This window comes from Epinephelus moara, chromosome 18, assembly GCF_006386435.1.
Source record: "Epinephelus moara isolate mb chromosome 18, YSFRI_EMoa_1.0, whole genome shotgun sequence".
In the NCBI taxonomy this organism is placed as follows: domain Eukaryota; kingdom Metazoa; phylum Chordata; class Actinopteri; order Perciformes; family Serranidae; genus Epinephelus; species Epinephelus moara.
In genome coordinates this window covers 37924246-37949952 of record NC_065523.1, presented here as the reverse complement: position 1 = coordinate 37949952, position 25707 = coordinate 37924246, and the positions used below count along the sequence as shown (strand labels likewise).

The following is a 25707-nucleotide window of genomic DNA, read 5'->3' as shown; positions in this document are numbered from 1 at the left end:
CAAAAAGAAACGAGAGAATGGCCGCGAGTCGGGCCGGTTCCACTGGCCGTGCCAAGGTCAGCATTCCTCGACAGGCCGTTGCCTAGTGGAACTTTTGTTTCACAGTCTGTGTAAACCTCCAGGGAGAGACGGTATATAGGAGAGACCAAAGAAAGGAGTTTGCAAATGAGCGCAAGCTGCTGTTTGGGCGAATATAGGCTGCACGGGCGCACAGACGGTATGGAGAGGTATAGACAGCCAGCACGTCTCAGCCTGCAGGGAAGTCCTCAGTGAGGGTTTGTAGATTTAGACTGAAAAACGTGGAGATCTTAATGACATCAGACCAGTGGCTGGTCAGTTTGTCCCTGTTACAGGCGGCAGGAGCGGGTTTAGAGGATTTGGAGATGCTGTTTTGACGCATGGCCTCGCTCAGGGTCACTAATGTGACACCTTGATCTTTACTCTATTAAATGTGTCTGTAGATTGTTGGTGCGTTCAGAGCATCACAGCCAAATGCTCATAAATAAATCACAATGAATCAAACTTGAATTGATTTCCAAAATATTTTTTTCCAGCTAAAATAAACGGATATGAAAACTCCGAGCATTTAAACGCCTCTAAGCAGATTTAATACAAAGCAGTGATGCGTTCAGGTGCTCAACAAAGGAGAAGTTCAAAGAAAAAGAGGCAGAAATGTTGAGGTCAAACATCAGGTCACGACCCGAATAAAACGAAGCAACTGTCCGAGAAACTCTGCATCATAAATATGAGATATTTATTTATATTACACACAATTAAATTCACCTTTTCAACCTTTATTTTGCACCATGCAGCATCACCCAGCCTGCGTCTTTAACCCGAGATCACACTGCAGTTAAAAGACGAAATAATATAAAAGAAGAATGTGGCGTTCACGCGCTCATTTCCAAAAAAATCAGACGCACTTTATCGTGTGATTGTGACGCTGCAGGCCCAGAGACAGTTTGTGGAAAAACAGAGTTTCAGAGTTTGTCTGTGCTGCAGGCCGCTCACACCAGGAGGCCACACACACTCACACACACTCACATTCAGCTGCTTCAATAATTTATCAGACGGGTTTGAAAATGATCCACGACTGAAATATGGCAGAATTTTTAGCTTTAAATTTCCTGTCTGATAATTAGAAATATAATCAAATAAATCAGATTTGTCCTGATGCTTCTGCAACCTTCTTACACATTTTAAAATCCTCCCAAAAAGCCTCTGACATCATTTCATTTCTGCCCACTGCCACACAGACTAATTCTGCTCAGCCTGTTTCGAATACAAATAAAATACCTGAGGCCTCAGCTGGTTAACTGTCGTGTAATTGTTTGTTTTTTAATCATTATTATGGGTTTAAAATCGTTTAAAACTATGAAGAGTCGCATATTTTGTTGTGTTGGTATTTATTTTAAATGAATTGATGTAGAAAATGTTGTAAAATTAATTTGGAGTTTGGTGTGTTGAATTAAAAGGCTGAAATAAATTTAATTACGCATTAATTCACTCTTAGAATAAGGGTGACATGTAGCTGCTTGTTTGCAGATGTGTTAGTCTGACACTGATAAATTGGATCTCTTGTTATTGACAAAATAATTTAAACTCTTCCTGACTTGCTTCAACATTTAAAATATATTTTTTTTATTCCAAAGTGAATCTAAAAACTGATTTCAGGGCTGAGTTCAGGCGCCATGTTGAGAATGTGCTGCTCTCACTCAGCTGCTTGTCTCTTTAAGGAACAACTCTGACTCCATCCGCTTTTTATTTGTCTGTTTGTAAAGTGATAAAGTTGAACCAATACAGAGTAAATTGGCGGCAGGTGGAATCCATTTTGACAGCGCACATCGTTTTATTGCGTGACGTCCGCAGTTGCGCACTTCCGTGAAGTGCTCCGTTTGCCATAAAAGGTCAAAACGCTACTTTGGTCATTTATTCCTGTGTCCTGAAGGCGTGTCTGCTGAAAGTCCATCTGAATATCCGGGAGATGATTTAATATTTGTGGTGAATAAATATAGTTTTGGAGCTGCAGCACCTGTTCTTTATAATAACCTGAGCAGAGTGGGATGTGGCTGATGGGAGCCACCAGGCCTGCAGGTTGGAGACGTGTCTGTGCGTAAAGGTGTCACAACTCTCTCAAATCAGGCTGTTGAGACCTCTCATATATTTCCCCCCGCAGGCATGACATGTAATAGAGCTGTCCAGTAATTTGCCATGAGATTTAAATCAGCCCTGGATGGCTTCAGCCCGCCTCTTAAAATATAAAATATAAAAAGTAAAATGATGTTTGAGTTTCAGGCTGTTGGAGGTCATATTTTACAAACCGTTTAGCTGACCACACGTGTCTCCTGCTTTCAGGCTGAATATAAAGTTTACAGCTTCCTCTCTTCTTGTGTTTCACACACTCAGAAAAATATTTGGGTTTATCCTAACCTTCCACCGCGGCTGCCTCCCCCACCGCTCCCTAACCTCCGCTCCCTCCCGCCCTCTCCGTCGGCCCCGAGCTGCCCCTACACTTTTGCCGGTGAGAGCTACTAATCCCCTGCGTCCATGGTTTACTCTGAGCCCGTATTTAATTCCTCTAAACCCCCAGCTGCCGCCCTGGTTACTCACTGAACACGACAGACTGTGAGCCGCTCTGGTTATTAATAATTCACCAGCCCTCCGCTCCGCTTGTCCGGCCGCGGCCGCAGGACACCGCACGTCCCCGCCGGTGCGTGCGTGCTGTGTTCTCACTTGTTTCTGTAATTTGGGCAGCTCGGTGTGTCACACAGGCTCTTATCACCTCCGTGCTGTGTGTGCAGCCTATAGGCAGTCCCGGCTGGCCACCAAAAGTCCCGCTACTCTCATCAACTCTGATGCCTCTCATGTTGCGACGTCCGCGCGGCCACATGGCGAGTTCGGTTGCCGCTCTCTCCGCAACTTTCTCCGGACACTGAGGAACAGGTGGGGGTGGGGGGGGAGAGGAAGCACCGAGGAGGAACATTTTCACATCAGCGCAGCCGGAGCATGCACGAGGGGGAAAGCGCGCGGCGTCGTCCCCTCATGCAGGAGCAACAGCTGATTTGGTGAGCGCGTAAGCAGAGAGTGCGAGCTACTTACTGTCGGTGCACAGCCAGACTCCTGCTCTGTCACTCGGGGCTCAGACGGTGACTGTGTCGGTGGCGCAGAGCGCGGCGGCTCGGTGGACATTACGGTACCGGGACAGGCTGGAGAGAGGGACACAGAGCAGCGCGCGCTGACAGACGCTTTTCATGGAAATATCACGAGCTGAGAGCGAACACGAACACCTTGCATGAAGAAGTCGGGAGGCAGAAGACTTGGATTATACAGCTCTGTCCTCCTGTGGACTGAGAGGAGTTGACTGCAAATTACCAACCAAAAAAAATGTTTACCGGGCAGCAGGCCGTGTATTAGGGCTCTTTTGCTTCCGGTATAAGGCCCAGCTGAACAAGAAACCGAGCAGTTTTCTCTCCCACACACTTTTTTTTTTTTTGGAAGCCGAACTTTTGAGAGTGGAAAATGGGTCTTTGAGAGTGTTGGCACATTTCCCTACACCACAATGGTACGTGCTATGTAAACCAATAATTTGCTCATTTCTGCAGTCAGCTTTCAGATTCATTGTAGTTGTTCATAGATTTAATGATACACAGAGAGAACTTTAGTGGGCTGAGTTATAATTCTTGTGTGTGTTACTGTTTACTTGTAATGGGTAACAGTCACCAAATAGTGTGCCAAGTCCTCCCACCTGTGTGTGTGTGTGTGTGTGTGTGTGTGTGTGTGTGTGTTTTCTGTCACAGTTATTATAGTATTATTTTAAATTAGGAGAGTTTGTCCTGCTGAAATGTTGCGTGCATGTTTAAAGTCATGTTGCTGTTAGGAAAATATAATACACCTTATTTTAATAGTTGCGCGACATGTTGCCAAAATTTGTTTCCAACCTTCTGGCCAAATCAGTGTCCAGCCCTCTCAGTTCAGCGCCCGGTGCCCACCGCCTTCTGCCGTTTCATCCACATGGCGAACATGACTCCCCTCATTGCAGCGCTCTCTGATGTGGGCCCGTCTGTGGACTATTTTTAGCCACGTATATGATACGCGTTATCGCATATCCTACATTGTAGCAGCTAATCAAGAGGCGTCATATAAAAGGTTACATGGTGACACGTGAAGAGCCCCCAGAGCTCGAGTCCCACTTCAAGACAAAGTTCAGCAGAGTTTTGGAAACTTGGCTGTAAGAGGATGGAACTTTTTCTTTGCGCCAGCATTCAATTATCTGCCTTTTTGATTTGTGCGTAATTACGCACAGCGGTTTAGACCAGTTCCTTCATTACGCAGGTGATTTATTTGGGCAATTCCGAGAAATCCCGTGACATCACAAAGCGCAAAGTTTGTGCTGACTGACCCGGGAATCTGCTCACTCTTTTATTTCAACATCTGAGATTTTATTTGTGGTTTCCCTTTAATTTGAAGTTCTTTTCACAAGAGAAACTATTATTGTTTCCCGCTTTATCCCTATTTGCCCATAACAGCATATTTGTTTAAATTGGCAAATGCATTCCCTGTGAGGTTGTGAAAACACACATTTGAATTCAGTGCTTGTAGGTTTCAGAATCAGTAATAAGAAGTCTGTTTTATACAGAATTATGATATATAGCTCACACATCCCTGACCCTCAGATAGATCCTGTTTTTGGCACGAAATGAGTCAAGTCAGGCACTAGTTAGGGGAACCTCCCACATACAACCTTGAAGCTGCTTAGATACCAGGAAGGGATCTTATTTGCACATGAATATGGAAGATTATTAGTATGAATAATTATTTGTTTACGAGCATCCTCGCTGACATGGCAGCTGCCCAAGAAGCTCATCAGTAAAAATGATACAGAATTCAGGACAGGCCTCGCATGGGATTATCTCCACTTGTTATTCTCCTACTTATAGCTGCAACTCACCTCTTTTTTTTTTTAAAGCGAAGGATATAGTGTGAATTTGTGCCAAGTATTTCAGTTGCATGATAGTTAAGTGAGAATGCACTGGAGGCATCTGTCAATCAGTGTCAGTTAGCTCCCTCCCCGAGGCTGATGCTCCGTCTTTGACACACAAATAAACAGTCTGACTCCACCTCTCTGTGGAGACCATCCCTGACACAACAGGTCAGCGGTGTCCCTCAGGGATGCACGATACCAGTAACAGATAATTACCTACTTCTCTTGGCCAATAAGAAAACAAATAGTTTCACATTTTTGTGTTTTAAAAAGAAGTTTATAACCTGTAGTTAATGCACACCTGAGGGTCAGAAAGGCTGAGCTGTGGTGAGCAAACACAAATGGTTTAATATTCAGCTCTGACCGAACCAAATCTGACATCACCACTAAACTAGAACTAGAAAGCCTTTAATGTGACTGCACAGGGATACAACCAAATGACTTGTGACACTCGAGTGATGCATTCCAACAAAGAACATAAAAACACAAGACCCAGGACATTCAGAGAGGATAAAAATGCAATAAATAAATAAATGTTAAAGTATTTAAAGTGCAGCAGAGAGCTTCGTGGATGGCAGCACGGCAGTAGTAAACATTATTTGATTTTTGTTGTATTTAGTGTGCTGATGGCTGCGGGACAGAAACTGTGAGTCTGGTGTCTGTTAACAGAAACAGAAACAAACCACAGTTCTGACTTTTCAAACGGTAATTTATTCTTTTATTTATTTTTTGTAATGTACATCAGAAAACTTCACAAGTGTTTTGCCTGAGAATTCAGATTAAATGCTTGGACATAATCAGATGTGTCAACTTATTACATGTAGTTGAAGTCCCTCAATAAAACAAAAAAGACTGTCCGGGTTCCCACACATTTATACCTATGGATTTTCAAAACTTCTCCACAATTTTTCAATTATATTTCCTCCCATTTCCATGACTTTATTTAAGGAGTTTAAAATGAGCAGGCCTGTACTGCCAACACATCCTCACTGTGACCTCGTCACATGTCCACGTTTGGTCATGGACTTTCCACGTCCACATATGACGTCCAAGGTACCCTGGGTGTGTTGGTTGTTGACGTTCTGGGACGCCGTGTCAACTTCAGCCTGTTACATGCATTGACTGTTTTCAAAATACACTTCTGTTTTCACAGGAAATGTACAGTTTGCATACATAAACTGCACATTTTCCTACAAAAAGCAGTGCACCGAAATTTGTACATATCCCACGTATTGTGAAAAGCTGCAATCACGTGACCAATGTGCTGATGGGAGTAAACATGGAAGCAGGCCCGAGCAGTCTTGTAAGGAGGCAGAAAAAAGCAGACTTTACTCCGAGAACCTAACATCGGTAACTTTACGTTAATTACTTGACTGTACGTTAAGCGAGGCTAAGCAGCTTAATTCCAGGTAGTAATACTTTATGTGATAGGTGTGGTTTCTCACTGGCCAATATACTCATATGTTTTTCTTTAGCCCTTTTTAAACAGGAATTGTGCAAATTTGCAGGAAAGNTTGCTACTAGCTGCTCGCTAATTCCTGCTATCAGCTGTTTCCTGTTTATCCACCACCAGTGGCTCGCACGTGTGGCGTCATCAACAGCTCCTCCCACAAGTCATTAACAGCCCCTCCCGTGGCGGAAGGCCATCTCAGTCTTTATAAAATAAAAAAGTTCCACCAATATGTCTACCCTACGAGGCGGAAAATTGGGCACCTCGGATCAACTCGCCAATCCGGCTCTGTGTGTCTTGCCGGCAAAACGGCCCAACATTCACAGAAAATCTGGCAGTGTAAAAGGGGCTATAGTCTAAAATTAGCAGAGTTTTGGTCTTCTTTCTTAATTAACTTAAGTAAAGTCCTTAATGTCACTCTTGAACCCCTTGATGACTACCTTGCACCGGTCAGTCTCTCTAAGAAACACTCAGATGTTGTTGCTTTTGCTTCGCTCATTTCCTGCAGGCATGTTTCGTTACATTGGAAAAGCCCCAAACCTAGGACGTATAGGTTGTCTGTGAATAAGCAAAGTGCTAGTGTCGCTAATTTTACTTGTTCTTTGGACATTCCCGCCGCCAACTAGCTATGCCCAATGTCTACGCATCGGATCGGCACATACAGGAACTTCGCAAATATCACAGCGCCTTTTCTAGTCCGGTAGGTATAACTGCAGCTGGAGCAGCAACGTGACTCCCACAGCTTAACCTACACGTTAGTCCACAATCAGCCCCCTTTGCTCCTTGGCCCGGAAGCAGAAGTCCCGATGAAACTGCTAAGTTAGCGATTAGCTAGCTATGAGGTGTTTCGTTAAAAGAGAGATGGGTGAGGTTAGGATAAGGATAATTGGAAGGGTTACATCTTGTTTCTTATGAAGTGACTCACGTGTTTTATGAATTAGCCGTTTATTTGCGGATGCAGTTTGTTGGAACTGTGTAACAGCTCAGCTTTGGATTTTAGTTGCTGCTGTTGTGTTAGCTCAAGCTAATCGGGTGACATTGAACTTATTGTTCGTCGGGAAGGCAGCAGCCTTGGGTACAGTCCTTTAGCGCTGCATCTAACCAGTGTAATGGCAGCAACAGAAAGGGATCAGACCCTCGGCACAATCATGTTGTCTTCCTCTAAAACTGTGAAAATCATTCACACCAGCGACAACATGTTTGGCTCTCTAGTTAGCATGCTGCACTGTCGCTTCTGCTCTTCTTCTTCTTCTCTGTGTGTATTTTGGCCGTGTAGATGAAGTAAACAAAAGCAGTTTGGCTTTGTATTATTGGCTCTATTTATCGGCTGTAATTCTATAATCATAATAATAAATAACAACATAAATCTACCAATGTCGGCCGATGGTATCAGAGTATGTGTCCCTGATTTTTTTAAATATGTTAGAAAGCAAAAAGGAAATGTGACCCATCATTGTGAAGCTGGAAACATGAAGTTTGGTCCAAAATCATAGTTTACATATTTATTACACCTTGATGATAAGAATATCAGTCACGTTTTAAATATATTAAAAGTATCTGATGGTCAGCGTGTGTGATGTACAGTAAAGGAGCATAAGAAACAAATACAGTAATCACTGAGTGCTGTGTAAATAGTTGGGGTAATTGTATCCCGCACTGTGTGTGTGTGTGTGTGTGTGTGCAGCCCGCCACATGACGATCAGACAAGCGGTTTTCCAGCCTTGTGTGATCTCCCTCTTGGCTGTTGCTGCCAGTGATGTCATCCCTCACTGTATACAGAATATTATGCCATTATGTTTGTCCTGGCCTCGACTTTTCCCTGGAAAAATAAATAAGGCTTCAAGCGGGCCACGAGAGCTTATGTGGTGTGTAAGCTTGTGCCGTAGTTTAAAGATGGAAACTCTGATATACGCTCAAACAGCGTAAATATTAGGATAGTGAGCTCTGATGGGTTTGTCAGGTTGATTAGTTTTTAAGCAGTTGTAGCTATTGTAGCGTGATTTAGCCGAGTGGCTGTGGAGGACACATGGAGGGGCCGATCATGTGACAGGGTCTTTGATGTGAAATTCATGTTGCGTTCATTGAATCAAAAGAAAAAGAAAAAGTGCCACTTCCGACAGTCAAAGAGTGAAAGAGTCGTGAGCCTGAATCGTTTGCATGTGTCTTATTAAAGATATAACAACAAACAACAAGACCAATGTTTTATATTTTGTTGAACTGTGTACTTATAATATCCCAAACATTTACAACAATGTTCAAACCCACAGATTTGGTCACCGTCACCTCTCAGTGGCGTCATGTCTCCTTACACATGCATCAGACTTGTTGTTGTCGTCTGCCAGAAGCTGTTATAAATTGACTTTTTATCCAGTTTTATGATAAACTTTTTCAGATGTTTTTTATGATGACGGATTTTAGTCATCAGACGACTGGATCTGAAGTTATCAGAGAAACAAGCTGAGCAAACTTTAGCAGCAACTCAGCTCCAGCCCCTGCTGTGCTGAACACCATCGGAGAAACGCTGATTTTTAACATGAAACTGTTTTATTCAGTGTTTTTACCGGTTTAAATCACCTGGTCAGTTTGTTTTGGAGAGGAGGAGACGTCTGCGGATAATTCGTCTAACAGTAAAATCCTCCCCAACGTATGGATCTTAAGTTATTAGAGAAACAAGCTGAGCAAATGATAGGCTGCTGTCAGCCCTAGAGTGGTCTCCTTTGGTCTGAATCAGGGACTCATGTTGTTCCAAAGTTGTATAATTGCCTAGAGTTGGTTGGTGTTCTCACGGCAGCATTTACAAGAGGACCAGATCAAATGCCTTGTGTGAGAAAGCTGCTCTTGATTGGTCAGAATTTCCATGTGGGAAAAATCCAGGAAGTAAAGCAAACGTTGAAGAAGAGTACACTTGCAAGATAAATGTGACACTTTCTAATGTCACAATGGAGGGACAACTACGCAGGTTGATTTTAGCGCTGCTCATCGTGGACTATATTGCTGTCATTGTTCATTTTAGTCAAACCATACAGTTTGAACTGAAGTGTTGTTACTGGTTTAAATCACCTTGTCTGTTTGTTTTGGTGATGAAGAGACCTCTGTGGATAATTTGGCTCCTGGTAAAAACCTCCGGAACAACAAACTCTGAATGAATCTGAACCAGGAGAAACTGACTTTAACTGATTGAGAGGCCTCTAGTTCCATTTTGTATGTTTCAATGCTGAGTAACTGGTAAGGCTGAAACAACAGACTTAAAGGGGCACTCCAGTTATTTAGTTGTGCACTGTGTGTAAAATTGGTGGACTTATGAGAGACAGATTGAAAAACGAATGACCAGAATCAAAGCAGCAGAGGTTGAGATATCAAGTCAAGCTTCACAATGCTGGATCTTACAATTCCCATAATGCCACTCAACAGCATTTGAGGTTTCTGATTAGATTATATCTCTGTGTTCACATGTGCAGTCGTAGTCTCCGTGATCAATAAACTAACCTTTTTATGAATGTAGGTGAAATGCCCCTTTGATTTTCAGGTTAATGAGTGTAAGATGTCTATAATGAAAAAAATCATCATGAGCACACTTTACATTGTCCAGGCCAACATAAACACAAAAGTTAATAGGCAGCTTAATACTCTCCTTGATTTTATTTGCCAATATTCCATGTCAGCCCTCTTCAGAGTCACCTTGAAACATCTGTAAAATAAAGTATTAATTAAAACAGACTCTCAAAGGGAAGAAAGTTGAGTGATACCTCTTCTAATGGAGAATTTAAAAGGGTCATTTTAAATCAAAAGTACTGGGATGATCTTGTTAGTGGAGAGCACTTTGTGCCACATGAGCGCAGCAACGTGCCTGTTGCAGCCTGTCGTCATGATACAACCAAATCGCTAGAATAAATATTACGTTACATTTGCACATTATGTAGAGGTTCGTTTAAATTCACATTCCCTCACATTTAAACAGTGCATTGGTGAACATATGGTTAGACTAAGGAACAAAAACAACTTGGTTGGTTACAGGAAAAGATCATGTTTTTTCTTAAAAAATCCAGTATTAGAGGCATAATCTCAGCAGGGAACATAGCAATGTCTTGGTAAAAAAAAAAACATCACTTTTCGTGGCACAATTCCTACTGGAAAACAGCCCCGGGATCCTTAAAAACACCGACGTTTGGGGGCTGAAAAGGAGCTGGAAAAACAGCCACAGGCGGTTAAGAAATACCAATGTTTAGGTGCCAAAAACCTACAAGAAACACAGCAATGACTTGCTTAAGAAACCCGTGTTTGGAGACTAAAAAGTCACTGAAAAAAACATACATTGGTTGCTTAAAAACACTCAAATTTGGGGGTTAAAAAGCAGCTGAAAAAACAACGACAGGGTTCCCAAAAACACCCATGTTTGGGGGCTAAAAAGCAGCTGGAAAAACAGCCACAATTTGCCAAGAGCCACTTATGAATGAGGGCTAAAAAGCTAAAAATGCAGCAATGACTCGCTCAAAAACACCCCTGTTTGGATGCTAAAAAGCAGCTGGAATAATGTCCACAGGTTGCTAAACAACTCCCACATTTCAGAGCTAAAAATCAGTGGGAAAGCAGCCATGAGTTGCTAAAAACCACCCACGGAGGAGGGTTAGAAAGCTGCTGGAAAAACAGCCATGGGTCGCTAAAAACACCCACACTTGGTTGCAAACAAGCAGCTAGAAGTGCAGCAATGACTTGCTAAAAAGCACCCAAGTTTAAAGACTAGAAGGTCACTGGAAAAACAGCCATTGGTTGCTAGGTGCTAAAAAGCAGCTGGAATAATGTCCACAGGTTGCAAACAACCTCCACATTTTGGGGTTAAAATCTGCTGGAAAAACAGCCACAGGTTGCTAAAAAACACTCACGTATGGGAGCTAAGAAGCCACTGGAAAAACAACCATGGATCGCCAAAAGACACCCGCTTTTGGGGCTGAAAAGCAGCTGGAAAAACAACCATGGTTCACTAAAAGACACCCACATCTGGGGGCTAAAAAGCAGCTGGAAAAACAACCATGGGTCACTAAAATACAGCCACTTTTTGGGGCTAAAAAGCTGCTGGAAAAACAGCCATGGGTCACTAAAAGACACCCATATTTGGGGGGCTAAATATCCGCTGGAAAAACAGCCACAGGTTGCAAAGAGACACCCACTTTTTGGGGCTGAAATGCAGCTGGAAAAACAGCCATCGGTCACTAAAAGACACCCACATCTGGGGGCTAAAAGCTGCTGGAAAAACAGCCATGGGTCACTAAAAGACACCCACATCTGGGGGCTAAAAGCTGCTGAAAAAACAGCCATGGGTCACTAAAAGACACCCACATCTGGGGGCTAAAAAGCTGCTGGAAAAACAGCCATGGGTCGCTAAAAGACACCCACCTTTTGGGGCTAAAAAGCAGCTGGAAAAACAGCCATGGGTCACTAAAAGACACCCACATTTGGGGCTAAAAAGCTGCTGGAAAAACAGCCATGGGTCACTAAAAGACACCCACTTTTGGGGGCTAAAAAGCTGCTGGAAAAACAGCCATGGGTCACTAAAAGACACCCACATCTGGGGGCTAAAAGCTGCTGGAAAAACAGCCATCGTTCACTAAAAGACACCCACATCTGGGGGCTAAAAAGCTGCTGGAAAAACAGCCATCGTTCACTAAAAGACACCCACATTTGGGGCTAAAAAGCTGCTGGAAAAACAGCCAAAGGTTGCAAAGAGACACCTGCTTTTGGGGCTAAAAAGCAGCCATGGGTTGCTAAACACCATGTCTGGGGGCTAAAAAGTCACTAAAAGACAGCCATGGGTTGATAAGAGACACCACTGTTTGGGTGCTAACAAGCAGCTAGAAACGCAGCGATGACTTGCTAAACAACACCCGTGTTTTAGGACCAAAAAGACACTGGAAAACCAGCCATGGGTCGCTAAAATACAGCCACTTTTGGGGGCTAAAAGGCAGCCAGAAAAACAGCCACGAGTCACCAAAAACCATCCATGTTTGGGGCCAAAGAGCAGCTGGAAAACCAGCGATGACTCACTAAAAACTACCTATTTTTTTGTTTGTTGGTCTGGAACACTGATCTGCAGCTTGACAGGATGTCACACCAGCCACCATCCCCTCCACATCCAGATGACAAAGTCAACTCATATACTGTGTCATTTTATAAACGTTGATATGATACATATGAAACGTACAAATGAAATGTATTTGTGGTTTGCAGAAATGTACAACGCCAACATTTTCTTGTGGCGACTGGGCTGACTGACTTCTGTTAGTGAGAACTGAAAATGTATAAAAGTGAAAAGAAACACAGGAGTGAGTAATTTCACCTGTTCCCAGCACAGTTTCAGAGTTTTCTTTAAACAAGTGAATAAATGTTGAGAGCAGACGCATGAGGTCTGACGATAATTTGACTTCAGATCAGATTAGTTTGCTTTGGAAGCGACTCGATTTCTTTGATTCGTCTCAAGGAAACTACAACGCCGAGACTTTGACATGGATATTTTTTGCAGCGTCTCATCAAGCTCAGGCTGATCACATTACACTCCTAACTCTTCCATCTCATTTCTAACCCTGCCTCAATTACTTTATCAAGACTTAACCCTCACATTAATTGGTTTCACAAGACACCCCAGACTGCACACCAGCTGTGTAACCGAGTAATTTGAATCTACTTAATTTGGGAAGGTGTTGGTATCTTCTGCCTTCTGAGTTTAATTTGGAAAAAAAAAAATCACAACAACAATACATGTATTTTCTCTCTTCGCTCTCGTCTTTAGGGCCTTAATGAGGAATTAGAGCCAATAGCATTATTCATTAAACAGAGCTTGCCAGCTATTTATCACTGTAACAATATTAGCATATTTGTTTAAATTTTCAACACTTTTTTTTCCAGCATTCGTAACCAGGTTTAGCATTTTTAATAATCTGGCATCGAATGCATCGTACCAAATTGAATGCTGAAAAAGAACCAGTGGCAAGCCCCAGAAACATACTAAAAATCCTTTATAAACACACACACACACACACACACACACACGCTCCTCTAATTACCGCCTCCCCTGCTCCCTGTCTTGTTCCTCACCTCCTGAGATGCAGGTGTAAAATATCACATTTTTCCAGCATTCTCCCTGAGGTGGCGCTGGCTTGGACTCACACAACGTAAATTTCCCCTTTCATATTCCCCCACACATTTTTTTCTACAAACAAGTTCCCCCTCCCATCCCTCCCTCGCTTTGATGTGCCTGCCACATCTGCACAGGTTTGTTAGCTCGTTACCAGGTGAAGAATGAGGATACAATTAAGGCTGAATGAAGCGGGGCTGGGTGGGACGTCAGTTATGTTCTGCAGCAAAAGAGAAGAAAAGTCTCTGATGCTCCAGAACTCACAGAGTCGACGCCGCGGATGATCAGGACGCTGCGGTGGTTGTTAATCAGTGACTGTGAGGATACCTGCGTGCCATGGATTGTTGTGTGTCCAGAGACATGCTGGTTTCTGTGTGTCTGTGTAGGAGAGACAGGGGGCCGTCAACACATTCTCACTCCGACCTCATCACATATTGACGTTTGGTCATACACGCAGACATATGACGTGCAAGGTACCCTGGGTGTGTTGTTTGTTGATGTGAAGGGCGTTGGTGTCTGACGCCGGACCAAGCGCTGGTATTCGACAACTTCGGCAAGACTGGGTTGGGGCTTTATGTATATGTGCTCTCATACAATGGTCCCTAACTGGTCCAGATTCCTCCTTACTCATTAGTTCAGGTTAACACATTTAGTGTCATACTTGCGTTTGGCCATGTCGTCAAGACAGCACTTAAAAGTAAAAGCTTTGTGCCAGAAATTCACTGTACTGCAAACTAACGTCTGTATTTTTACAAACCTGACATGTTTGCAAGTCTCTTGCGGTCCATTCAGAATGGACCCGCGACCCAACAGTTGGGAACCACTGATCTAATATATCCAGTGTCATTACAAACAGGCAACTCGATCACCCACCCTCTGATCTGACTTTCTGCATGTACATCAGGAGGATGCAGAGAGCAGCTGAGGTACTGTAGAGATTAAAATTCACACTCAGGCAGCAGGATGCTCATCAGGCCACTCTGCATGTCTGCGAGAATACATTGGACAACAGCGTATCCTCATACAACGATTTGTATGATACACTACGAATTAGCGCCCCACAAATGATGTTACATCCTTTACATCAAGTCATTAATGTAGAGTTACGGAGGTTACGTGTAGGCAGTAGGGTTGCAATGGTTTAACAGTTTAAAGGTAAACAATGGTATTGAAGTTGACGGTTATCGTACTGTGTACATTTGCTTAGCTACGATATTGGAAAAAAAAATGCAACTGGACAAAAAATCTTTATTTAATCTTCATTTTAGTTATTTTCAAGAGTGAGACTTTTTACACAAACTTTCATTCGTTTCAAGTTTCAAATATAGTGATAAGACGTTTGTTCAGCCAAAAATAACCCTTCTGTTTAAATTTATTTAAGGGTCATTGTGACTGATAATTATATTCTGTGATACCGTGGAGCCGTGAAACCGCAATTTTTTCCAAGACAATTACCACGCTGTAAAAATCTCATACCGTTGCGACCATATAAGGCAGGTAAAGTTACTGTGATTAAGGTTAGAAAGAAAAAACATGGTGAGAACCAACCTTAAAAATGACTTAAAGTTCCCACAGTTCCAAAAACCACTCTCCTGGAGAAAGTCCTTTGTTTTGTGACCCATCCACCATCCCAACCTCCTACCAAATGGGACTGCTTCCTTGTTTATTCTTTACTCCTGGCAGCACATTGATGACTTTGTTACAGCCTTTCAAAATACGGGAACTGCCCATTGTTCCGACCATATTAAACCCATTGTTCCGAAGTCCCGTTGTTCCGAAATCGAAATCATCATGATGCCCTGTGGTTAAGGTCTGGTTAGGTTGAGGCACAAAAACCACTTGGTTAGTGTTAGGAAAAGATCATGGTGTGGGTTAAAATGAAAAAGAAAGTGACAAACACATAAGCCGTGAGCCTGCTCTGCCTCAAGCCTTTCCCAGCTGACCCAGAGCCGGTCGTGGCGCACCATCAAGGCAGAAATACGCCCACCGGGAGCCGTTCAGCACCGCGGACCGTCGGACTAATGGGATGTCGGACCAATGGGCTGTTGGACCAATGACATGGACCCATGTATAATACACAAATTACTGGCTCATCATTATGTGGGATATGTACAAATTTTGGTGCATTACTTTCTGTAGGAAAACGGCCTACTCTCGCTGACAGTGAGCTTAGATTTATGTTCATGTGTAAGTTTAAGAAACAGCTTTATAGGTGTTGGTAGTATAATAATGCGTTAACTTCGATGAACTAATCACAGAAAAAATAACATGTTAAACCCTGATTAATCTCATTGCATGGTGCCCCTTGACCTGGTGCGTCATTGAATGGAACATTTACATTTAAAAAAACGCCCAGATGGAACTGTTGATAGGAGCAGCGTTCTCTGCAGGTTCTGCAGGAAGGAATTTTCGTACCATCGGAGAACTTCAAGCCTAAAATATCACCTCAGTGTAAAGCATTTGTATTGAAGCCTTACTCAGACTTTTCACCCCCCTTAACGTACATTGTTGTCCCGCTGTGTTTCCCCTGATGCTGTCGGGTGTCTGGCCACATATCATGCAGGCGTAAAAGGAGAGCTTTTTCATCAGTGTCTGACACCGGAAGTCACTGACCAAGCGCCAATATTCGATGACTTCGGAGTGAGAGTGGGTTGGATTTGGTCAAAGACACAATAAGAACTGTGAGAACGAACAAAAACAGTGACATTTTGGACCGGACAATTAAAACACTGAGCTGAAAGATGCTGTAAAGCTCCGTAGAGCTGAGGGGATAAATGTGAAGTCAGAGGATCATTCGACCTCTTTCACATTGCACATTATTTGATCCATTGTTCATATTCAAATATTGATTATCACCATTTCAAAGACATTTTTTGTGTTTTAATAGAAGTCAGCTTTCTCAAAAATACCTTAAATACTTTCGGTGATGTGACCCGTGGCTGGATAACAGGTGAGAAAAAAAAATTCCCCTGAAGGTTTGTGTTAGGAACAGGATGTGGGTGGATCACAGAGTAACATACAGCACTCTGACATCACTAATGAGGCTACTTTGTCCACACAGACATGAGATTAATATCTCTTCAGCACAGAAAGCACAGAGGTGAACTTCCCTTATCACCGAACGATCTCTTTAAAACATCAGACATACAAACATTCACCCAGAAAACAACTGTTCTGTTCTCTGGCCCGGGCGCTGAAGTTCCCTCATCCCTCTTTTCCACTTTGTTTGCAGTCATAAAGACATTGTCTGCGCTCATTGATAAAATCTGACAACCATTTCAGTGTTGTATTACACTGCGTCTCGGTCACCAGAAAAGTCCCAGACATCAAATGATTTCTTGAGCTTTTTAAGTGTTAATTACACGAGGCTCTGCTTCTATTCTAGCTCTAGGCTGGCCATATGGATTGGGCATATGCTGCATATATATATAGAAAAACACATATATATAATTGATACCATGCTCCATAAAAACTGAGGGGGGAAAGGGAAAAAGGGGCCAGTGCTGCAGGGAGCTACATCAAACAATCAGCCTCAAACTAACGGTACAAAGATATGGACACAGATATGCTTCAGCCATTAATACACCCACGATTTTATCACCACAATAAATAAATAAATATTGGTATTCTATGTTTCTGGAAACCACAGAAAAGTTACATTTGTACATTATGATGTAGTGAATACATTGAACCTTTACATGTCAACAACACTGTGGTTAATAAGTGGTTATGGTCAGGGAAAGATCATGTTTTAGCTTAAAATATCTAGTTACAGTGGCCAAGAAGCTGCTCAAAATATTTCGATAAAAATCAATTGCTTTTTGTGGCATTATCTCTGCTGGGAACGCAGTGATGTTTTGTTAGAATACAACCTCTTTTAATTGCATTGTGCCAACTGCAAACGTAGCAATGATAAGGAAAAAAACAACCGCTTTCTTGGCACTATCCCAGCAAGAAACGCAGTGTTCTCTTTGTAAAAAAACAAGCGCTTTTCATGGCATTATCACAGCTGGAAATGCAGTGATTTTTACAAAAAAACAACAATTTGTCTTGGCATTATTACAGCTGGAAACGTAGCAGTGTTACAGTAAAACACAAGTGCTTTTCATTGCACTATCCCACCTGGAAATGCAGTGATTTCTTCCAAAAACAACAACTGCTTTTGGTGGCACTGTCTCAGCAGGAAACCACACGGTGTCTTTGTAAAACACAGCCCCTTTTGGTTGCACTATCACCGCTAAAGACGCAGCCGTGTCTTGATAAAAAAACAACCACTTTCATGGCACTATCCCGGCAGGAAACGCAGCATTGTCTCAGTAAAAAACAAGTGCTTTTCATTACATTATCACAGCTGGAAATGCAGGGATTCTCACTAAAAACAATCTCTTTTCACTGCATTATCACAATTGGAAACCTAGCAATGATAAAAATAATTGCTTTTGGTGGCACTATCATGGCTAAAAATGCAGCGATGTCTCGAAAATAAAACCAACAGCAGCAACCGCCTTTAGTGGTACTGGCTCAGCAGGAAATAGAGCAACTTCTTGGAAATAAAAAAACTCCACTTACCATGGCAATGTGCCACCAGGAAATGCACCAATGTCTTGGTACAAAACAACTGCCTTCAAGGCACTATCCCTGCAGGAAACGCAACGATGTCTCAGGAAAAAACAAGTACTTTACTTATTACAGCTGGAAATGCAGCAAAAAACAATGACTTTTTGTGGCATTATCTGCCTGGGAAGGCAGCGATGTTTTGTTAATCTCTTTTCACTGCATTATCACGATTGGAAACCTAGCAACAATAAGGATAAAAACAATTGCTTTTGGTTGCACTATCATGGCTAAAAGCGCAGCAGCAACCGCCTTTTGTGGTACTGGTTCGGCAGGAAATAGAGCAACTTCTTGGTAATAAAAAAACTCCACTTACCATGGCACTGTCCCACCAGGAAATGCACCAGTGTCTTGGTACAAAACAACCGCTTTCTTGGCACTATCTCAGCAGGAAACGCAACGTTGTCTCAGGAAAAAGCAAGCACTTTTCATGGCATTATCACGGCTGGAAAGGCAGCGATTTTTGCTAAAAAACAAACAAAAAACAACTGCTTTTCATGGCACTGTCCCACCTGGAAATGCAGCAATGTTTCTATAAAAATCAACTGCTTTTTGTAGCACTATCCTGGCAGAAAACGCAGCAATGGCTCGGTAAAAAACAACAGCTTTTTGTGGCACTGTTCTCAGTTGAATCCAGTGACCGGTAGCTAAAAAACACCTACGCTTACTGAGCAAAGAAAAGCTGAACATGCAGCTGTGGCTCGTTAAAAAACAACTGGTTTTGTTGTTTGTTGGTCTTGAACAGCGGCCTGCAGCCTGGCAGGTTTCGGTGACAAGGCGTCCACCATCCCCTTCACCTTCCAGTGACAAACTCACCTCATATACCACGTTACCTCAGAGACGTTGATATGATAAAACAAATGTAATCTATCCATTTTTTGCAGAAACGCACAGTGCCAACATTTTCCTCCTCTGACTGAGCTGGTTTTTATCCTCTCATTTATTATTATTTAGCCGCTTCCAGCCTGAACTCCATTGTCGGTGCAGCACAAATCATTTTTCAGCTTTAAGTGACTAAAAATCTGTCAGAAAGAGGCCACTAGAAGCACCAGCGCTCCTTGTTCTGCGCTACTCTGTGATTATCAGCAGAGTAAAATACATCCTTCAGCTGGACCGGGCAGTTTAAGAGCTTACCAGAAAGCCCAGGGAGCTTGACAAGGGCACCATTTAGCGGGACAAATGGTTTCAAATGGTTTTCCTCCAGTGTTTCCCCACATATTAATGATGACAGGCCAGAGGTTGGATGCTGAGGCCGAGCGCCACGAGGAGTGTTTTCTTAGTCACTTGCATGACTTGAATTCTAACTTTTTTTGTAGCCGAGTGAACGCTTCACGTGGCCCTCGCCTAAACGAGAGAGGCTATGCTAAACAAAACCAATGTTAATCTCATGTTAATCAATCCGCCTGCTGGCGCTTTTCGCCGCAGAGATGGAGTGAAATCACACACACACACACACACACACAGATGCCCTTCCTGTGTTACAGTAAAAGGGAAAGGGAAAAGACTCGAGCTGTAACCTCTCATTCTGAAGGATATGAATAGCCTGTGTCTCCAGCCGCAGCTCGGTTAGCCCGAGTCTGGGACTTATTATAGTGCCGTGTGTTTATGCATGTGTCTGCGCATGTATTTCTCCAAGTGCAATCCCGTGTCACCGTGTGCGTATTTGTGTGCATATGTAAATGCTTAAGTAACCTAATGTCTGTTTGAATTCCCTAAAAGATTGTTTACCTCACATGCCAGTTTAAATAGTATAACTTTACATTCTGTAGCTGGCTACGAGCAATGTTTGTTCCTGTTTTGGGTCCGTGTTTGTTTCTGCTTAAGGTATGTTTAGAGACGAGAATGTAAAGTTCTGGAAAATAGGATTATTTCTCCTCCTCTATCCAGCAACTAAACTTGAAGCTCCTGGTCTTAAACTTCCCTCCTCTAACTCACCGAGTTATTTTCATGAACCTCACAATTTTTAGCCCTCGTCTAACAGGTTTAGTCGATATCCAAAACAGACATTCAAATTTAGCCTGGTGAAAACCAATTTGTACCAGTTTGGACTAAAAAGTAATAGCCACGGGCCAGCTAACCAGGCAGAACTCCCATCCCTGATCCAGATCCTCAGTCTGTGGTTCCCTCCCATCCGTGTTGTCTGGCCCGGCTGCCTCAATTGACAGCAGAACTGCAATGGATGCTCATTCAGAGCCCAAGTCTCTGCTGGCGCGTCCCACGGCATACAAATGAACTGCGCTGAATGGAAACAAACACTTAGAATAAATACTTTAGCTGCATCTATCAGTGAATGCAGCGCAGTGTGGCCAAGGGCTCGTGTTTGTGTGTGTGAGAGTAGACGTATGGCCTCTGCATGTGCGAGTCTGGACCAAATGTGTGTAGTATGTGAGCGTGTGTATGTGTGTGTGAATGATTTGTGCTGAATCAGTGCGCGCTGACAGAAAAGTGACCATGCAGGTGAAATAGCAGGGACAGGAAATGCCATTGTGTTGGAGTATTGTGTGCGAGCGCGGCAGCTAAACATTTTGCTCCCCATTCAAGTGGTGGTGACTGGCAGGGCCGGGCCGCGGGCCTGCGCAGCATATGGGTCCAGGCAGGCAGCACACACCACACCGGGAGCTGCGGGTCTGAGTGTGTGTGTGTGTGTGTGTGTGTGTGTGTGTGTGTGAGGGCTGGGCGATATGGCCAAGAATGTCACCAAGATAAAAATATTCATATCAGTCGATATCAGTAATCCTCAGGATAAATGTCAAATCATTATTTCTTTCAAGTTTTGAAGCTGATTTTTGTTCCTGAGTGAAATCTGAAGAAACCAGACACTTAAATATGGTTTAAATTCTTTATTGTGAGAACGTGACAAACATTTTGTAAATCTGAAAACAAAATCAAAATAATGTCAATAAATGAAACAATAAATAGACAAAGTTTTTGTACAGACGGTTAAACGGTGTCTTAGCTGACAGCAGGTGTGTTTCCATCCATCTATTTTCATGTGCATTTTTAATTTGGGCGGGTTCAATAAGCGAAGGCTTCAGTCACATTTTCAGAACAGAATAGAAAGAACTTTATTTATCCCAGAAGGGAAATTCAGCTGTCCAGCAGCTCATAAAAGACTAACATTACTTCCCCTCATCAACAGCAACACAGTGGTATTAAAATAAACATAAAATAAAATAAGCTAAAAATAAGTGCATAAATAGAAATGAAATTGAAATAGAATTAATTTGGGGATAAAATATATGAATAAAAAATAAATAAAATATAAATAAAAAAATAAAATATGAATAATAATCTTCCTGTGTGTACTTGAGTCATACATTTAAGTTAATCTGACGGTCAAAGATTTGAAAAAAAAAAATTGATCCTGGGGGAGGTGGAGACGTGGGTGTATTGATAAAAGGTAAATGCGACAACATGCGATGGAAACAGATTCTGCATATTAAATGATGACGTACAATACGTTCTTTTATTTGTACTCTTTATTGAGCCACCTCCAAATATTAGCTTAAGAGTTATAGATGGAGAAGCACGTACATTTTCTTTTGCAGATTTTTTTTTAAATTAAGTCAAAATTGGGCTACATTCGGATGGAAACCTGATTAATGTAAATAAACAAAAGGCAAAAGAAAAAGAACACTGTGGTCAGAATTTTCTGAACAAGTTTTAAACAAGTTTTATCCACGTTACGTTCAGTCACATTTATTCATGTTATGTCACGTCATTCTGATGAAATAGCTGCAACTAACGTTAGCTAACGTAGCATTAACATTAACATAAGATTGCTAACCTAGCATGAGTTGAGTCGACAACACAAACAGCTACGTTAGCTAACGTTATGTAGCCACTTCAGTTTTGGGATAGCCCACTGTTATCTATGGTCAAATCAATCATACTAAAAATAAATTGATGAGCGTGTTAACATCGTTGTATCGTATAGCGTTATCATACGCTTTAGTTTGCCATATTCATTTGCCTACTGTACGCTTGGTGATGGTAACATGAATATAAAGAGAACTGGAGACAGTGGTGTAGCGGGGGCCTCGCTCATTCCTGTAAAACTTGCTCAGTGGTGCATGACGCCAAAAAAGTTCAACTTCCTTGATATAAAATTACCCAGGTCTTCTGTATCATTGGGCCCATAGAGCAGTCGCACTGGAGCAGTGGTTCTCAACTGGTGGGTCGCGGTCCAAAAGTGGGTCACAGGTCCATTCTGGATGGACTTGTGTGACTTGCTGACATATAAACTTTTAATAAATACTCCTTATTTCTAAGTTCAGTGAATTTCCAGCACAGAGCTTTTATTTTGAAGAGCCGTTTCCTGCTGTAGAGTGAGTGACTAACGAACAGCAGTCCTTGAACTAATGACTAAGGAGAGATCTGGACCTCATGGCTGGACCAGGTGGGAACCACTGCTCTAGAGCCTTCGCCAGCTGAGCGGCTAACTTCTAATTTAGCCCTTCGCTAACTTGAAATTGTATAAAATCATTTAATCATGCAGCTATTTTAGATTTTCAAATGTTATCGGACCGACTGAATCACACTGCAGTCGTTAAACAAGTCATTTTGCAGAGATCGTGACACTCACAAAAAAAAGTTTTGTGGATTTGCAGGCGATTCTTAAACAATGTAAGTCTATGGGGAAAAGTTTTTCTGGGTCACATGGCATCTCGTGACAGATGCGTAGTTTGTAGCTGCTCCGTTTGATCATTACACAAATTGGCTTTAAAGTCTGGCTCACTTCCTCTGGCCTGCTGACTGGACATTAGCCTGCTACTGTAGCTAATGTTATGAGGTGAATTCAATCGTAGACCAGTGTTAATCTGTGTTCAGAATAATCATACTAAAAATAACTTTATTTAATGTTGTGATCTCATAACGTCACAATATGCATTAGCTTTGTGATGGTTAGCCTTGGTGGCAAGTCTCGTCTTCTTCCTCTGTTTAATAGGTTGCAGCTAGCGTTTAAGCTGCACCAGTGCCCTCTACTAGCTGTTTAATTATATCAAACATTTATGGAAGTAATTATCATTTCTTTGCTCAGACGTGGAGTGTGTAGAATGCAAGAATGAAAACTTGTAGTTATCTGGTGGTGGGACTTGAGGACAGTATTTAAGACGCAGCAGGATGAGCTGCGTTCACAGCTTTGCAGCTTCTCTCTGTGCTTTAATTCCCTGAACATAAAGACGGAGTCAACTAATGAATAAATGACTGTTGTGTTACATTTCAGGCAACCGAAACCTTTCTGTTGAACGAAGAACCCTCCAGAGGTCCTGGGATGCCTGAATGCTTTGTAGTATCAGATTCATACAGGGTATGCATCTATTATTATTATTATTATTATCATTATTGTTATTATTATTATTATCATTTTTTCATGTGTTGTATTAAATGTGTTATTTGAGTCATTACTCATTACTCTGACTGACAGTCTGTTTTCATGCTCTTGGTAATTGCACCACAATCATAATGTCATTCACAGCTCCCTCTACTCAGCTGCAAACCATTACAATCATTATTTCCACACGCACATTTAAAAAAAAAAGGAGTGGGGGGGGGCTTTGCAACTTCACCGAAGCGCCCTCGCCTCATGGGAGTGAAAATTATGACGATAATGTGCAGCATGCCTGGTTGTATGAAGGCAGAAAGGGATAGAAAGTTAGAGAAAGTGAGCAGAGAAAAGCCCTCGCGGTGGATTTACAGCGATGGACGCAGTGATATAGAGTGGTAATAAAAACAAAGGAGAGGAGAGGGGGGGGGGGGGGGGGCAGGAGGGTGTGTGGATGACTGAAAATGTGATTGTTAATGAGGTGGGAGCCGGTTTTCTAGGCTACAGTCTTTGTTTCCCAGAGTTAAGACTTACGCCAAGTCTCACACAGAATCTGGGTTGCGACAGTGTATCGTGTGTCTCGGGGTGCAGAAATGAACCATTATGGCTGTAATTGAGGAGCGCGGCTGGTGGAGGAGAGAGGTTTGGAGAGGGGGAGGAGCGTCGCTGGAGCTGGATTGGATTCCAGGGGCAGCGAGTTCAAGAACATCCACAGGAGGGTGTCCACCTCCAACTTCTCCCCAGGAGGTCTGCTGCTGCTGCTGCTGGGGGCTCTGCTTTTTGTGACGTGCATCACGGCTCCATTCGTTCTCTCTTTGTCTCTGTGCGTGCAGACTTGGTTTTACATGTCAGGGTTTTTCTGAGGATGACAGCGTAATTGCTTTCAAAAAACTTAAGATATGAACTTAACAGCCTGTTTTGGAAGTGGTACGATCGAGAAAAAAGTTCAGCTCTTTACAGGTCCAGTGTGTCGGATGTAGGGGGATATATTGGCAGAAATATAACATAATAAGTGTTTCTTTAGTGTATAATCACCTGAAAATAAGAATCATTGCGTTTTTGTTACCTCACAATGAGCCGTTTATATCTACATAGGGAGCAGGTCCTCGTCTACGGAGATCGCCATGTTGCACCGCCATGTTTATAGAAGCCCAGAACGAACAGACCTACACTGGCTCTCAATAGGAACATTCACATTCACTCACATTTACCAGTTTAAATCACCTGGTTAATTGTTTGGTGGGGAAGAGACCTCCATGGATAATTCAGGTACTGGTAAAAACCTCCTGAACGTCTGGATCTTAAGCTGAAAGGCGTCTGAGAAAGACCTGGTCACAGTGTTGGAGGCGGGGCCCTGTTCAGACTTCTGTGTGTGAAATTACCCGGTTCTTTCGCTTCGTTGGGCCCACAGAGCAGTCGCTCTAGAGCCCTCACCGACCGAGCGGCTAACTTCTGTTTTAGCGCTCCACTATCTTGAATCAGAATAAAATATTTTATTCATGTGGCTCCTCTAGACTGTCAAAATGTTATCAGACTGAATGGATCAAATCCTGATAGTGCAACAAGCCATATCACGGGGGTTTTGACGCTCAAAAAATGTTTCGTGGATGTACAGGTGTCTCTTTCCCAATGTATGTCTATGGGGAAAAGTCTTTTTGGGTACAACCCGGCCTCGCTCCGAAGTCATCGAAAACCGGCATATTGATCTCTGGCATCAGACACCGATAAAAAAAGCCGCCCTTTCACGTCGGCGTGACATACAGCAGGCACACATTAGCAGGTCCTGGGCTAGCAGCCCCTCTGTGACGAGTCAAACGGTGCTGAGAAACACTGATTTGTAACGTGAAACTGCGTTATTCACTGCTTTACAGATTTAAATCACCTGAGGTCGGTTGCACAAAGCACCTTAGGTTTGCTCCTGAAGTATGTATCTTAAGGTTTGGTATTTCCTTAGCTGAGGAAATTACTTAAATGTGGGAACTTCCCCACAGTGTTCAGCAGACTGGTGAGGGTGTTTGAAACCTGGTGAATGATGCGGCGCACCGTTGACTTGTGTACATGAAACACCTTGCCAGTGACTGACTGGACAGATCCTGAAATCCAGAATTTTGGTGCGTTACCTTTCGTAAGAAAACCTATGAACACTGCTTGAGAACAGCCTGAGCAGTGTAAATGAAACACTGATTTATAACATGTTTTTACCGGTTAAA

General features: G+C 42.6%; 1 protein-coding gene and 1 long non-coding RNA gene across 9 annotated transcripts in view; one reads left to right on the top strand and one right to left on the bottom strand.

Annotated features, from left to right (window-relative positions):
- Positions 1-25707, top strand: part of LOC126405559 (nuclear factor 1 X-type) — a 272630-nt gene that overhangs the window by 46502 nt on the left and 200421 nt on the right. For 7 of the 8 annotated variants that reach the window (XM_050069350.1, XM_050069348.1, XM_050069353.1 and 4 more), the window contains exon 2: positions 23399-23482. In XM_050069350.1, coding sequence (XP_049925307.1) covers positions 23399-23482 — 84 coding nt within the window. Of the gene's footprint in view, positions 1-2769; positions 3563-23398; positions 23483-25707 lie in introns of those variants that run through there. The other variant, XM_050069349.1, reaches the window with a different exon arrangement.
- The window catches only part of LOC126405588 (uncharacterized), a 365681-nt gene that overhangs the window by 161311 nt on the left and 178663 nt on the right, over positions 1-25707 (bottom strand). The window lies entirely within an intron of this gene.